Source organism: Cervus elaphus, chromosome 12 (genome assembly GCF_910594005.1).
Source record: "Cervus elaphus chromosome 12, mCerEla1.1, whole genome shotgun sequence".
Lineage (NCBI taxonomy): Eukaryota > Metazoa > Chordata > Mammalia > Artiodactyla > Cervidae > Cervus > Cervus elaphus.
Window position 1 is genome coordinate 97,029,980 of NC_057826.1, and position 16,044 is coordinate 97,046,023.

The following is a 16,044-nucleotide window of genomic DNA, read 5'->3' on the forward strand; positions in this document are numbered from 1 at the left end:
TCAAGGGTCTTCTCCAACACCACAGTTCAAAAGCATACATGACCACTGGAAAAACCATAGCCTTGACTAGATGGACCTTTGTTGGCAAAGTAATGTCTCTGCTTTTTAATATGCTATCTAGGTTGGTCATAACTTTCCTTCGAAGGAGTAAGCGTCTTTTAATTTCATGTCTGCAGTGATTTTGGAGCCCCAAAAAATAAAAGTCTGCCACTGTTTCCACTGTTTCCCCATCTATTTCCCATGAAGTGATGGGACCAGATGGCATGACCTTAGTTTTCTGAATGTTGAGCTTTAAGCCAACTTTTTCACTCTCCTCTTTCACTTTCATCAAGAGGCTTTTTAGTTGCTCTTCACTTTTTGCCATAAGGGTGGTGTCATCTGCATATCTGAGGTTATTGATATTTCTCCCGCCAATCTTGATTCCAGCTTGTGCTTCTTCCAGCCCAGCGTTTCTCATGATGTACTCTGCATAGAAGTTAAATAAGCAGGCTGACAATATACAGCCTTGACGTACTCCTTTGCCTATCTGGAACCAGTCTGCTGTTCCATGTCCAGTCCTAACTGTTGTTCCTGACCTGCATATAGGTTTCTCAAGAGAGAGGTCAGATGGTCTGGTATTCCCATCTCTTTAAGAATTCTCCACAGTTTATTTTGATCCACACAGTCAAAGGCTTTGGCATAGTCAATAAAGCAGAAATAGATGTTTTTCTGGAACTCTCTTGCTTTTTGGATGATCCAGCGGATGTTGGCAATTTGATCTCTGGTGCCTCTGCCTTTTCTAAATCCAGCTTGAACATCTGGAAGTTCACAGTTCAAGTATTGCTGAAGCCTGGCTTGGAGAATTTGGAGCATTACTTTACTAGCATGTGAGATGAGTGCAACTGCGTGGTAGTTGCAGCATTCTTTGGCATTGCCTTTCTTAGGAATTGGAATGAAAATTGACGTTTTCCAGTCCTGTGGCCACTGCTGAGTTTTCCCAATCTGCTGGCATATTGAGTGCAGCACTTTCACAGCATCATCTTTCAGGATTTGAAATAGCTCAACTGGAATTCCATCGCCTCCACTAGCTTTATTCGTAGTGATGCTTTCTAATGCCCACTTGACTTCACATTCCAGGATGTCTAGCTCTAGGTGAGTGATAACACCATCATGATTATCTGGGTCGTGAAGATCTTTTTTGTACAGTTCTTCTCTGTATTCTTGCCACCTCCTCTTAATATCTTCTGCTTCTGTTAGGTCCATACCATTTCTGTCCTTTATCAAACACATCTTTGCATGAAATCTTCCCTTGGTATCTCTAATTTTCTTGAAGAGATCTCTAGTCTTTCCCATTCTGTTGTTTTCCTCTATTTCTTTGCATTGATCGCTGAGGAAGGCTTTCTTATCTCTCCTTGTTATTCTTTGGAACTCTGCATTCAAATGGGTATATCTTTCCTTTTCTCCTTTGCTTTTCACTTCTCTTCTTTTCACAGCTATTTGTAAGGCCTCCTCAGACAACCATTGTGCCTTTTTGCATTTCTTTTCCACGGGGATGGTCTTGATCCCTGTCTCCTGTACAATATCATGAACCTCTGTCCATAGTTCACCAGGAACTCTATATATCAGATCTAGTCCCTTAAATCTATTTCTCTCTTCCACTGTATAGTCATAAGGGATTTGATTTAGACCATACCTGAATGGTCTAGTGGTTTTCCCTACTTGCTTCAATTTAAGTCTGAATTTTGCAATAAGGAGTTCATGATCTGAGCCACAATCAGTTCCCGGTCTTATTTTTGCTGACTGTATAGAGCTTCTCCACCTTTGGCTGCAAAGAATATAATCAATCTGATTTTGGTGTTGACCATCTGGTGATGTCCATGTGTAGAGTCTTCTCTTGTGTTGTTGGAAGATGGTGTTTGCTATGACCAGTGCGTTCTCTTGGCAAAACTCTATTAGCCTTTGCCCTGCTTCATTCCGCACTCCAAGGCCAAATTTGTCTGATACTCCAGGTGTTTCTTGACTGCCTGCTTTTGCACTCCAGCCCCCTATAATGAAAAGGACATCTTTTTTGGGTGTTAGTTCTAGAAGGTCTTGTAGGACCATTTATTTGGCTTGTCTTAGTTTTGGCATGCAGGATCTAGTTCCCCAACCAGGGATCGAACCCAAGCCTACTGCACTGGGAGCACTGAGTATTAGCCACTGGACTACTCTAGGTTGGTCATAACTTTCCTTCCAAAGAGTAAGTGTCTTTTAACTTCATGGCTGCAGTCATGCCATCTGCAGTGATTTTGGAGTCCCCAAAAATAAAGTCAGCCACTGTTTCCACTCTTTCCCTATCTATTTGCCAACAGATGGGACAGGACGTGGTGATCTTAGTTTTCTGAATGTTGAGCTTTAAGCCAACTTTTTCACTCTCCTCTTTCACTTTCATCAAGAGGCTTTTTAGTTCTTCTTCACTTTCTGCCATAGGGTGGTGTCATCTGCATATCTGAGGTTATTGGTATTTCTCCCTGCAATCTTGATTCCAGCTTGTGCTTCATCCAGCCCAGCGTTTCTCATGATGAACTCTGCATATAAGATAAATAAGCAGGGTGATAATGTACAACACTGACATACTCCTTTTCCTGTTTGGAACCAGTCTGCTGCCCATGTCCAGTTCTAACTGTTGCTTCCTGGCCTACACAGATTTCTCAAGAGGCAGGTCAGGTGGTCTGGTATTCCCATCTCTTTCAGAATTTTCCACAGTTTATTGTGATCTACACAGTGAAAGGCTTTGGCATAGTCAATAAAGCAGAAACAGATGATTTTCTGGAATTTTCTTGCTTTTGCGATGATCCAGTGGATGTTGGCAATTTGATCTCTGGTTCCTCTGCCTTTTCTAAAACCAGCTTGAACATCTGAAGTTCATGATTCACGTATTGCTGAAGCCTGGCTTGGAGAATTTGGAGCATGACTTTACTAGAGTGTGAGATGAGTGCAACTGTGTGGTATGCCTTGGAAACGAACACAGATCATTCTGTCATTTTTGAGACTGCATCCAAGTTCTGCCTTTTGGACTCTTTTGTTGACTATGATGGCTACTCTATTTCTTCCTAGGGATTCTTGCCCACAGTAGTAGATATAATGGTTATCTGAGTTAAATTCACCCATTCCAGTCCATTTTAGTTCGCTGGTATACATGTAGTGTATTGGTATACATATACATCTAGTGTACTGGTATACATGCTTTATTAGCAAAGTTATATGAAATACATATTTTATGTTTGATAATATCACAAATTTATTATTACTAATAGCCTTTTTTTTTTTATTTATTTTTTTTTTTTAGCTTCGCCCCATTGGCTCCTCAGCCAAGCACATACACCAAATGTCTGAACCTGCGGTTCCTCTCGTATACTAATAGCCTTTTATTAATTAATTATTTTGTTAAAGAGTACAAAGAGATTGTTTTTAAGATCCCAACCATTTTTAACTTGAGGAAAACAGTATATCATAAATGAGATCAGCTTTTTGAATCATTATACCCAAATAACTATGAGCAAAGAAATGGTACTACCTGTCAAGAAGGCACTACTAAGTACTACTAATATCAATAACAATAATAATAATGAATTCAGTCACTAACACTTACTGAGTGCTTACTGTAAACTTCACATCAAACCTGTGCTCTAGATGCTTTCATTAACCGCATACTACAGATGAAGAAACTAAGACTCAAAGAGGTGATACAACTTGCACTTTATCATGAAACTATGAAACAGGATTTCTTTTCAAACTATTTATTTATTCAAAACCTCAATAAGTTTAGACATGACCTCAATGTTCTGTTCGCAAACTTACTTGAAGCAAAATGACCACCTCATTTTTCAACACATTCTCTATGTTTAGTGAAATACAAATATTTAGTCTTTTCTAAGAATGATAAAAGGTTACAGGTGAATTGTCTTTACCTGCTTTCTAAACGAATCTGATACCCAATTGTTTGACCAATCCTTTCTCTCCTCTCTGCAGCAACTCTTTCAGCCACAGCAATAGCTGCTAATCGTCTTGGTTGAGTACAAAATATACGGCAGGGAATACCATTTTTAAAGCAATCATCTAAAAGGAACTGAGGAATCTGAAACAAATTTTAAAGTACTATTAAGATGGCATAACTGTATATCCAGAAAATCTATGTCAACTGAAAAATCATTAGAACTAAAAAAGTTATGTAACATGTCCAAACATAAAAAAAAAAAACCCTTTCATGTTAACTGCTAATAATCAGCTAAAAAAATGTAATTTAAAAAGATTTTGTTCACAATAGAAACTAAAACACTTAAAAACAAAAGTATAAAGAAACAGTTAAGGTTTACATGAAAAAGATTATAAAACACTACTAAAAAACATAAAGGATGGGAACATTCTAAAAAAATATGACATATTCCTGGGCAGGAATAATCAATATTGCAAAAATGTCAATTCTCTCCAAAATATCCTATAAAGTCAATGAAATAAAATTCTGTTGGACTCTTTTAAATAGCGAAAAGTATAAAGAAATCAGAAATAGCCTAATAGAAGGACTGCAAACACTCTTATATAATTAAGTTCAAACAGGTCAAAAAGATTTAAAATATAAGGTAAAAGTCTTACCAACCCCTACCATTACCAACAGTCCTCTCCACAAAAGTAACTACTGGTTAAGTTTCTCATAAACTCTTTTGGGGGGAAAATATGTTTATACAACTTAAAATATTTGTGTATATAAACAGGCTTTTATTCCCATGAAGTCATTATTATACTTAATGTTTGTAATCTGCTGATGTCACTTAACAACATATCAGATCTACCTAATCCATTTTAACAGCTGCACATTCCATCTAATGGATGTGCTATAATTTAACAAATACGATTACATATAATGTCCAGCTTTTTTAGGTTTGTTATTATTGATGTTGTTGCTTGCTATAAAAGAACACTGTACTGAGCATCTATCCTCAAATACTTTTGCAAAGACAAACATATGCTGAGTCAAAGAGTATATAAATTTAATTTTCATAAAAATGATCAATCAGCCCTTCAAAACAATTTATACTTTTATCAAAAGAGCAGAAGATGTTGTTTTCTCAATACCTATGCAAATGCTGGATTTCATGAATTTTTAAATTTCAGCCAAACTAGTAGTTTAAAAACTATAATTATGTTTACTTTGTATATGTAGTATAAATTTGATGCAAAACTATCACATGAAGTAAAATATTCTTCTTCTATAAACAACAAAGTAGAAACAAACCTGTGTAGTCTTTCCAGATCCAGTTTCTCCGACAATCAAAACTACTTTATTTTCCTTAATTATTTTAACAATTTCCTCTTGTTTTTCAAACACTGGCAGAGATTGTCTGAAAGAATCAAATTCAGATTCTCCTCTTTTTACTGGAATCTGAGGTATGCCATTGTTGAGTCGCCCACTTGTCTTGCTCATTTCCCGATTTTCTTTGAAAATAAATCAGAGAACAAAAAAAAATTTATGATCAACAATACAGTTAAAAACATAAGTAAGTAATTAGTACCTTCTAAGTGTTTCTTCTCTACTCAGTCAACATAAAATTAGCAAGCAGTACCTCAGCTGCTTAACTCCTACACAGTATTCTTAGAGAACACTTTACACGTTTTGATATCAATTAGATGGCAAACTTCTCAGAAGTATTCCTAGTGTATAATGTTTTAAAATGAACAAAAATCATTAAAAATAAAATCCAATTTTGATATCCTAAAATGATTCTCAAACTTGTTTCTATCAATTAGAACAAAATTTTAGAGTAGGAAACAATATACATTATACTTGTAAAGTCTATTACATGCAGTATGAAAACACACATGAAAAAGAAAAAACCCCTCTTGAAGTTAGCATGTGATCAAACAGAATAACGTGTAAACTTAAGGCTTTAATGCTTAACAAATCTCCTAATTGTGCATTTTAGCCAACATCTATATTTAAGCAGGTAAGAATAAAAAAGGCATGATGTGTTTTATATTCTTCACGTAACTTAAAATATTTTTTTGTGTGAAAGTATTTTTATTAATAAAGCTCCTTGATAGCTAGGACCATGCATTTTCTACATTCTGCAAACCTACTTCACCAACAGAAACTCTGTCACTGGAGATAACAAAAGAAATAAACTTCTCATTAGGAAAATTATTTTTCCAAACAGTAAAATTACAACTTCACTTTATAACCTAAATATATATATTTATCTACTTCTGAGCAAGTTAATATACTGAAGACTCTGTCCTATCTCTTCGCAGAAGCTGAAACTCTAATTCAAAATTCCACTCGTAGTGTATCATGGCAGCATAATATATAACAGTAAAGTCCAGACCTTGGAGTCAAACCCCAGCTCTGCAGTTTACTAGCTGATTGAGCGGCCTTGAACAAATTATTAAACTTCTCTGAGCCCAGTTTCTTCACCTGTGAAATAGGGGAAATTCTTACCTTGGAAGGGTTGCCATGAGGCTCTATATCAAGTTTACAATGCTGTCCAGCACACAATAAGTGCTCAATAAATGGTTAGCTATTACTATAACATGTAAAAAAAGAAACAAAAACAAAAACCCTGTCTAACTTAATGACATGCCTTAACACTGCATTTCATTACAAAACTTACAAATTCTAATCATTTCAAACAAACTTATTCACAGTAAGAAATCTTATTTAATGTTGTTTTAAAATGTTAAAAAATTTTAAATGTTAAGTGGAAAAAGAATAGTCATTCAATAAAAGGATAAACAAGGAATCTCCCCAGAAAATACATACCAGCTTCAACAGCAAACACATTTCCTCTTTCTGTTTTAGGCAGAAGTTCAGTACGCTCTTTATTGGTGACAGGAAATCTCTGAATTAGGCTCCTAACAGCATGTTTTGTATTATGAGTCAAATTACAGGTCATCATTGCATGAGCTGTTTCTGATCCATCTTTCTTCTTCACAGTTAGGTATCTATTTGCTCCCTTTCTGAATATTAATAAAAATCATTTATTTACTATATAAGTCAATGTGTTCACATATGATGTATGGCTACTTAGAAAACATGTCTCAAGCAAAACATTGAAAAAGATCAAAATGCTTTGAGATAAGATGCTGAAAATCTCCAAAAAATTCAGTAAAGAGGAATTGAGTGCTAAAGCGGCCACAGGACCATTTTCAATTAAAATTTAAAAATGCTGCAAATCCAGTTTTAATCAGCAAAAAAGGCTTACTTACCCTGAAATTTTGTCTTAGCAGGCTTCATGGTGGATGAAACATCACCAACTAATACATGCTGGGAAATATACAGAGGGAGAAAATCAATTTGAACAACAGAATCTAAAAATGATAATGACAATGCCATGGTGGTCCAGTTATGACAGTGATCCAGACTAATATATCCCACTGAGTGTTTTCCCAGTATGCTGGTAATGTCACACTCCCATGAAAAACCTGTTAAGAAAGCCAAGTTTAGTGGCTGAACCAAAAAATCAGCATTATTGATAAGCTGTATACTGGGAAAAAAAAATAAAAAGAAATCTTTCAAAGTTTCCGACTCCAAGTTTTGATTATAAGGTAATGATGATATATAACTGTTCTCAAGTTACCAGATTCTTCAACGAGTCCTAATTATATCTTTGATGACTTCTGTAGCTTCAAGAGTACTAAGTACAATGTCACACACAGAGGAAGTCCTCAGATGTATCTTGAAGGATTTAATAATACATGCCTATAATCTAGTACAATGTAGTATTGGTAAAGAGCTCAGGCTCTGAAAGCACATGGACTTGGATTTGAATCCTACCTCTACCACTTACTAGCTGTGACCACAAGCAAATTGTGTAATAGCTCTGAGCCTAAGATGATGATGATGATAACACCTGCCTCAAAGAACTATTAACATTATTAAATGAGATAATGCATAAAGGGCAGTATCTGTTACTGTGTACATACTAAATATAATAAATGAAAGCAATTATCATAGCCAGGAAAAAATATCATTTCTTATACCAAAAAAGTTAACCAAAACTTTATAATAAAATTTTTACAATTTGTTAATGCCACTATCACCTTACAAAAATGAACAAAGCCACAAATACAATGAAAAATGCATGTATAATTTTTCTAATTCTCATTAGATTTAAATTTTTTTCAACAATACCTTCACTATAAAATGACATGAAACCAAAGATTAACTTATACAGTTTCAGCTATCTAAGTTTTCTAAGTCTTGGTCTTCAATTTACCAAGATTTTTAACTTCTGAAAATTCCTCCATGAATTATAACCTTTCTATGCCATCATCTACTCCTGAACAAGTGCTTAGTGATGCTTAAATGATGACATAAAGATGAACTTATTAAAATTTAAACTTATCTAGAAATTTTAGTCAATTCCATGGTAAATTAGAATTACTGGATTCTAGAGATGTTCTCCGTAGTAGGTTCTTTTCCCATCAGTCACTCATTCCCCTTCTTTCTCATTTACTTCATAAAATTTTAACTATAGAAGGCCAGAGTGTGCTGAAATGAGCACTACAGCAAGAGTCAGGAGGCTTCTGTTCACCTAGTAATAATCTTTCAAGTAACGATGCGATCAAAAATAAATCAATTTACTTCTCTGACACAGTAGAATCTCGAATATGTCTATCAGTTCCAAGATGTTTTAATTTTCTTAAAAATCATCTCAGGAAAGTTTTCCTAGATTTTACTTTTAATTCTCTTTTATTCAATCATTCATCATATACTGAATACCTACTGTATGCCAGGCACTATGCTAGAGGTCAGAATTACAAAGTTGAGGAAAACACACTTTTCCTCAGTAAGCTAACAACTAAATTAACGGGTTAGGTTGAAATTTTCCTAACACAGATTGCCTAATAATCATACAGAATTAATGTATAAGAATGAGCTTCGCTGGTGGCTCAGTGATAAAGAGGAGATACAGGAGATGCTACTCTGATTTCTGGGTCAGAAAGATCCTCTGGAGAAGAAAATGGCAACCTACTCCAGTATTCTTGCCTTGAAAATTCCATGGACAGAGGAGCCTGATGGGCTACAGAGTTCATGGGGTTGCAAAAGACAGCAAAACAATGTATAAAAATAACTCATACTAAGCAGTGGGAGTACTTAGCCACTAGCATTTAAAATTTACTAAATTTGGTCTGAACACAGATGGTGGACAGAAAGGTAATACCAACTTACTAGCTTTTATGTTTTAGTAAAAAATTCTACTTGTCAATATTAGTGCTGTCCCTATACCATTCCACACCACAGTGGCACTGATATATAATTCAAAAATTAGTGAAATTCTGGCAAAATATTCACTTTGTTATTGTGCAGATGAAAACATTCTATACAGCAGCTGTCCTACTAAGTAAATTAATACAATGAAATCTCACCATGATTTCATTCCAAGGTAACACACTACCATGAAAATCTAGTAGTCCCTTTACAAAGCAAAATTAACTAGAAACCTGAAAAATGTGGGAAAGATGCTAGATAAGTGAAGTTCACAAGAAGTTTTAAAAATATAGTAGCACGCAAGCCACATATGCCATATTTAAGTATAGATGGACTGAAAGTACAGGTAAGAACATCGTAACTTCTAACTTTCAAAGGGAAAAGTAATCATACATTATAATGAAGTTCTGATATTTCAACAGCTTCTTCCTTTTAAAGAAATGATTATATAACTAATCAAATTTGATGCAACTTTAATATTAATAAATTGTGGTGACCCAAGGATGAAAGAGCAGATGAAACCAAGGAGGGCCTTGGAATGTAGGAACAGAAAAACCAGACCCTTAGTGTCCTTCCCTCCCTCACCCATGCTGTAACTATTAACAAATTTCAGGTCCTCCTGAGCAGCATAACCTGTCTCCCCTTCTACCCGACAGAGAAAAAGTATTTGCCTTACTCATCCCCGACTCAGTATACAGGCCTCATCCAATCAGCAAATGACCCACAAGACCCCTATCCCACTCCTTGTGCCCTGGCTATAAAAATAGACCAAGGACCTGTTCAATGTCAGCTCTCCCTTGGGCCAGCCCACTGTTCTAACAGCCTCCCCCACTCTAATAAACTTTATTTCCCTCTCATTCTGTCTCATGTCTGGAAATTCTTTTCCAACCCACTCATGGACCACGACATAAATGTTGCATTTACACAGTATATTACTGAACAATTTACCTCAAATACAACCATACAGCTATTCCCCACTTTACAAACCTGAGAAATGTTTAAAAATCTGCTGAAGAGCCAAAATCTGAAAGCACTACTTAAAAGTTCTCAGCCACCAAGGAATTAATGTCTCTATACAAAGATACAAAGTCTTCCCTCATAGCTGGTTGGTAAAGAACCCACCTGCAATGCAGGAGACCTTGGTCCAATTCCTGGGTTGGGATGATCCCCTGGAGAAGGGATAGGCTACCCACTCCAGTATTCTGGCCTGGAGAATTTCATGGACTGTATAGTCCATGGGGTCACAAAGAGTCAGGCACCACTGAGCAACTTTCACTTCACTTCACAAAGATAATACACATTTGTTTAATGTCTAGCAAATACTTAATTTCATTTCCCTTTAATCTATACTTCCACTAGGCAGATAGAGGGGTTTCCCCAATGGCTCAGCAGGTAAAGAATCCACCTGCAGTGCAGGAGACACAGAAGATGCCAGTTCAATCCCTACGTCAGGAAGATCCCCTGGAGTAGGAAATGGCAACCCACGCCAGTATTCTTGCCTGGAAAATCCCATGGACAGAGGAGCCTGGTGGTTACAGTCCAAAGAGTGGCAAAGAGTCAGATACCACTGAGCGACTAAGCACAGGCAGACAGATGCAAAGACCTAACTCCAAACCATTTTACCTTCAATACTGTAATACAAATTTACAAATTTATTGAAGTTTACACCACACAAATCTGTGCCTTTTCATGATTAGCTCAGAAATAATAAACCGAGTTAATTTTGTCACTAAACACAATTATTTCCATGTCACACTATGTTTGTGACAATTTTTTTTCCTTGTCGAAATGAGCATTATCTAATATTTCCCTCTTAACTACTCATAGTTCCTAAAACATTGCTATGAATTCACTACAAACAACAAAAATTAGCTAAACAGTAACTATGTTTGATTGTTGGCTCTGCCACTTGCTACCTGTGTGAACCTGGGAAAACTAATATCTCTAAGTTTGACTTGCCTCATCTGTTATATAGGAATCACGTATTAAAAAAGTAGAACCTACCATACAAGACTATTGTGAGGATCAAATGATAATTTACTTAAAGCACCTAGCACAATGCCTGTTGCACAAGAGCACTTAATAAATATTAGCTACTGTTACTATTATTTCTGTACATCACAGGGTTTTAATGGATTTCCAAAACTTCATTAACAGGGTTCCTCACTTTTAACCCATTTTTCTTATTTTAGCTAGGGGAAGAGAGGGGGAGTGCAGCATTCAATCTTCTAGGGCAGAAGGTAAGGGAGGCAATAATTCATATCTGAAAGGAAGGCCTTGAAGGACACAGCATCCTGGTCAGGGTGAGAAAAATACTTGCATGCACGCCGCATGTGCGCACGCTCAGTCGTTAAGTCGTGTTGGACTATTGCGACTCCATGTCCCACCAGGCTCCACTGTCTAGGGGATTTCTCAGGCAAGAATACTGGAGTGGGTTGTCATTTCCTCCTCCAGGGGATCTTCCCAAGCCAGGGATCGAAACAGTGTCTCCTGTATATTCTGCATTGGCAGGCAGATTCTTTACCACTGAGCCATCTGGGAAGCCCAAGTGAAATACGTGTATACCTATTAAGCAGCACCTTCAGCAATCACAAGATTAAAAACCTGTACTTGGAAAACCTGCTTTCATATACTTTATATCTATTCCCTCTACAAGTTTTTAACAAGTTCACTTTGTAAGTTTCATTTTGTCTAACTTGGACTAAGAAGAATAGGAAACAATTTTGTTTTATTCATGAACAAATTAAAGACTCAGAAAAGTGTGCTCTTAGAACCAAAACATAGTGATATCAGTTCAGGAAAAATAACACAAATTATAAGGAGGTAAAATCTGCGGTATGGGAATACTTGACTGGAATTTCTAAGAAAACATAAGGATATAGTAAAGAACATAAAACAAGTGCTATTCTAACAAGAGTATTTTCAGCAAAAGGTGAAGTTATTTAAAAAAAAAAAAACAATTCAAAGTAAATTCAACTCTCTAAGAGGAGATGAAAAACAAAATCCAACATACATAGCTTCATTTCAAAAGAAAGGATATAAAAAAAAAGTGATCAGAAAAACAACTGTAAATTATCACACAGTAATTCTGCGATCTGTTTTTAAAACTCATAGAAGAAGCTCAAAATAAACTGCAGGATCACAGAATCTCAACTAGCACAAAGAGATTAACTCTTTCATTTTTTTACATTAAAAAAAACACTGGCATTTAAAGTTAAAGGACATGATCAAACTAAAGAATGAAGCACTGACAGCCTGGGAGTAGAATCCAGGTTTCTTGCCCTTTTCTCCATACCTCTCAAATAGGTATAATGGAACCATAATACCAGGCACAAAAGAAAAAAAAAAAAACAGAAAGACTAATTTGCTAAATTAACAAAGTTAATTCTAGGAGATTAAAAATAAAAGATCTCAGGAGTGAACATAAGTTCCATTTTATTTAATCATTTCTAATCAGCTTTGTGACTTGGTATGAAAGAAAACAATAAGCATGTGTTCTAAAGCATACCATTATAGTACAGTAGCTTTAAAAGATAAGTTCTGTTAATAATTGTATTTATTATTTTAAGGCTATCCATTCTTCAAGGGAAAAAAAAAGAGTTTTGGTTTCTATAAGAAAAGAAAATATCTTTCTGAATGCAATCAACTTCAACTTTTAAACCATTTTGCTAACATCTTAAAATTTACCTTCTTCTCCCACCCTCTCCCAATCAGGGAAACCAAAAAAGGGGGATAGGAAGAAAAGCAAAGAGCTGACTTTGGTACAAACATAAATCAGATCTTCTATATACAATATAATTGAGAACGTGAATCTAAAATGGTATTAACTATTTAGTCAAAAACATTTCTCTTTTTCAGTAAAGTTTCTCTAATTAAGAAAAGTTATCAGCTTACCCTTTACTTTTAGAAACCAAACCAAGAGACTGACTCAATCGATGAATAAAGGCTCTTTCTGTACTGGTCAAAGAAGAAGGGAATTCCATTTCTACATGAAAAAAAAAGAAAAACAACCCACAAAGCATCATTTGCTGATAGGCAATTTCTTTCAAGGTATTTCAGTACACATATATTTATAAAATTTGAAAAAATCATAGAAGCATATAATCACATTTACCATATTTTATGTGAAAAGTAGATACAGGTATACCTCAGTGAGATTGTGGGTTTGGTTCCAGACTCTTGCAATAAAACAAATATAATAAATAATAAAATAAAATAATAAAAAATAATAAAGCAAGTCATACAAATTGTTTTGGTTTCCAGGGCCTATGCTGGTTTGTTCCTGGGCCTATTTATGGTTACACCACACTGTAGTCTATTAAATGTGCAACAGCATTATGTATTAAAAAACAATGTATACACAGTAATTTAAAAATACTTTATTGATAAAATATGCTAACCATCATCTGACAGCAGAGAATTGCCACAAACCTTCAACTGTTTAAAAAAGAAAAAACAACTATTTAAAAAATCTGCAAAGTACAATAAAGTGTAATAATCAGATATACCTATACTAATTAACCACTTAATGTCTACCAGAATTCTGATATTAGTAACACTTAAACCTAAATATGATAAAGGGCTCTGATGTTCACCAAAGATTACTACTCTTACTTGTGCTGCTTGAGCTCCTATAAAAACTGACAAGTTTACTATCTTACTTCTTGTTTAATTAACAAAATGCTTATTTCCTTCAATGATGAGATATGCTCAAGAATTATGAACGCTCAGCATCAGATTCCATTGTCTTTGCCTTCAAAACTGCACAGAATTCATATTTTACTATCTCAGACTGGATATGTTGCGTATTTCTGGGGCTTCACATCTGTTTTCTTTTCTTCTTTTTCTTTAAGACGCTTTTAATTAAGCTTCCAGAGTAAGGGGGTCTTGTACTTAGACCAGCAAATCAGAATGAGCACTTAATATATACTGTACTGATCACAGATCGGCTGCTGGCTCTGCACTGCGTGACTCACGTCGCTTTCTAACCTTAAGAGGTGTGGAAGATGTTTTGTCTACCAGGAGTCTAACTCCTTTTTTTTTTTTTAACTGTTCAATAGAGTGATGCTTCCAGGATTTAAGCAAAGGACTACATGTTGCCACTTCATTTATCTCTACGATTTCCTTCCGCTCCCCTACTTCCGTAACTCAAACTAAATCTACCTCAATTTAGGGGGAAAAAAAAAAAAAAGCAGGGGCTAAACAATACCTAAAAGTTGTGGCAAAGCTACCGGAAGGCCTCTCCCTAGGGAAAGAAATGCCTCCCGCTACGGAGCAACCTGATTTTTTTCGCTTTCGGACGCCACGAAGGGTCCGGAAACTCGGCTGACCCGCAGCACTCTGCGGCTCTTTACATCCCGGGAGAGGGCGACCACGCCGGCCTCCGCCCCCCGCCCTCCTCGCCTGCGCCGAGCCGTCTTCCCTCCCACGCGTGAGACAGCCCCTGCCCACCGAGGGGCCGGGCTTCCGGGAGGTGGGGCAGCCGGCGGGGTCCCGGTCAGGAACCTCACCTCTCTGGTCCCCATAGCGGAAGCGCTCCAGAGCGATATTGACTGCAATCTTCACCTCCTCGTCTATACGAATGTCCTTCAGCCCCTTGGCACGGCCGCCGCCCCCAGGGCCACAGGGCGCGGGGCCGCCCCCGCCCCCACCGGGAGCCGGCGGCCGCGGGGAGACGCTGCTCGGCCTAGACATGGCCCTGAGGAGACGTTCTCCCCGCGGTAGAGCGGCCAGTCCTGCTGGCTGACAGCCAACGACCGCGCGAGTGGGCCTCTGGGGCCCTGGCCGGGGCTGGGCGGCCTCACAGGCGGCCTGCACTGCGCAGGGGGCACCAGAAAGCCCTCGGTCTCCACAACAGCCGGCGAGGTGCCGGCGCCAATGAAGCTCCAGCCCGGCGGACAGCGCGGCCGTGATGACGTCACCGGGGCCGGCGCCCGTGACCTCAGCGCGCAGGCCGCCCAGGCCCGGTGGCGCTGCACCCGTCTCCAGGTCAACACCTATGTTTCTCCCCGTTGTCTCCGGTCTTCACCTGCACCCTCACCGAGGGGCTCTTGTTCGATCGCTCTGTAGTTAAATCCTTTGTTAATGCATTCAATAGGCATGTGTGGGCTCCTACTCCATGTCCTGGGTATACATTGGGAAACCAATTGGGAGACAGAAGGGGTTCCTGCCTTCAAGGAGTTTGCGTTCTATTGGGGGTAATGTTGCCAGGTTTAGTAAGTAAAAATACAAGATGCCCCGTTTTTCTGAATGTCAGATAAAGAACAAAATTTTAGCATAGGGCTTTACCATGCAGTATTTGGGAGCACACAGACTAAAGAATTCCCTGGGCTTCCTTCCCTAGTGGCTCAGACAGTGAAGAATCTACCTGGGATGCAGGGGTGTTGATTTCTGGCTTGAGAAGATGCCCTGGGGGAGGGAATAACTACTCACTCCAGTATTCTTGCCTGTAGCATTCCGGGGCCAAAGGAGCCTGGCCAGCTACAGTCTTTAGTTGGACACGACTGAGAACACAAGGACACTAGGAGTAAAGAATTACTCAATATCTGAAATGCAAATTCAACTGAGCGGCCTTATTTGGCAACCCTAGAAGGGAAAAACAGGCAATAAACAAAAAAAAAAAAAAAAAATGAGTAAATGGTAGTTGTAAGTGCTATGTGAGGTAATGGAATAAATAGGAAGATGGACCCTTTAGTCTGCGAAGTCCAGGAAGATTATGAGAATGTCCATTTACGTTTATAGAGTTACACTAACACAAACCTAAACCCAGCCACACTGCTTCCACTCTGGTCTTCCTATTATCCATTCTCCAGAAAGCAACT

At 37.6% G+C, this 16,044-nt stretch overlaps 1 protein-coding gene across 1 annotated transcript in view; it reads right to left on the bottom strand.

The window, feature by feature from the left end:
* The window catches only part of YTHDC2 (YTH domain containing 2), a 64,693-nt gene extending 49,558 nt beyond the window's left edge, over positions 1-15,135 (bottom strand). Inside the window, exons 1-5 of the mRNA XM_043920157.1 lie at positions 14,734-15,135; positions 13,118-13,208; positions 6,773-6,969; positions 5,252-5,451; positions 3,930-4,096 (exon numbers count right to left, since the gene is read on the bottom strand). Coding sequence (XP_043776092.1) covers positions 3,930-4,096; positions 5,252-5,451; positions 6,773-6,969; positions 13,118-13,208; positions 14,734-14,917 — 839 coding nt within the window. The 5' untranslated portion in view covers positions 14,918-15,135. The remainder of the gene's footprint in view (positions 1-3,929; positions 4,097-5,251; positions 5,452-6,772; positions 6,970-13,117; positions 13,209-14,733) is intronic.
* Positions 15,136-16,044: the final 909 nt, after the last annotated feature.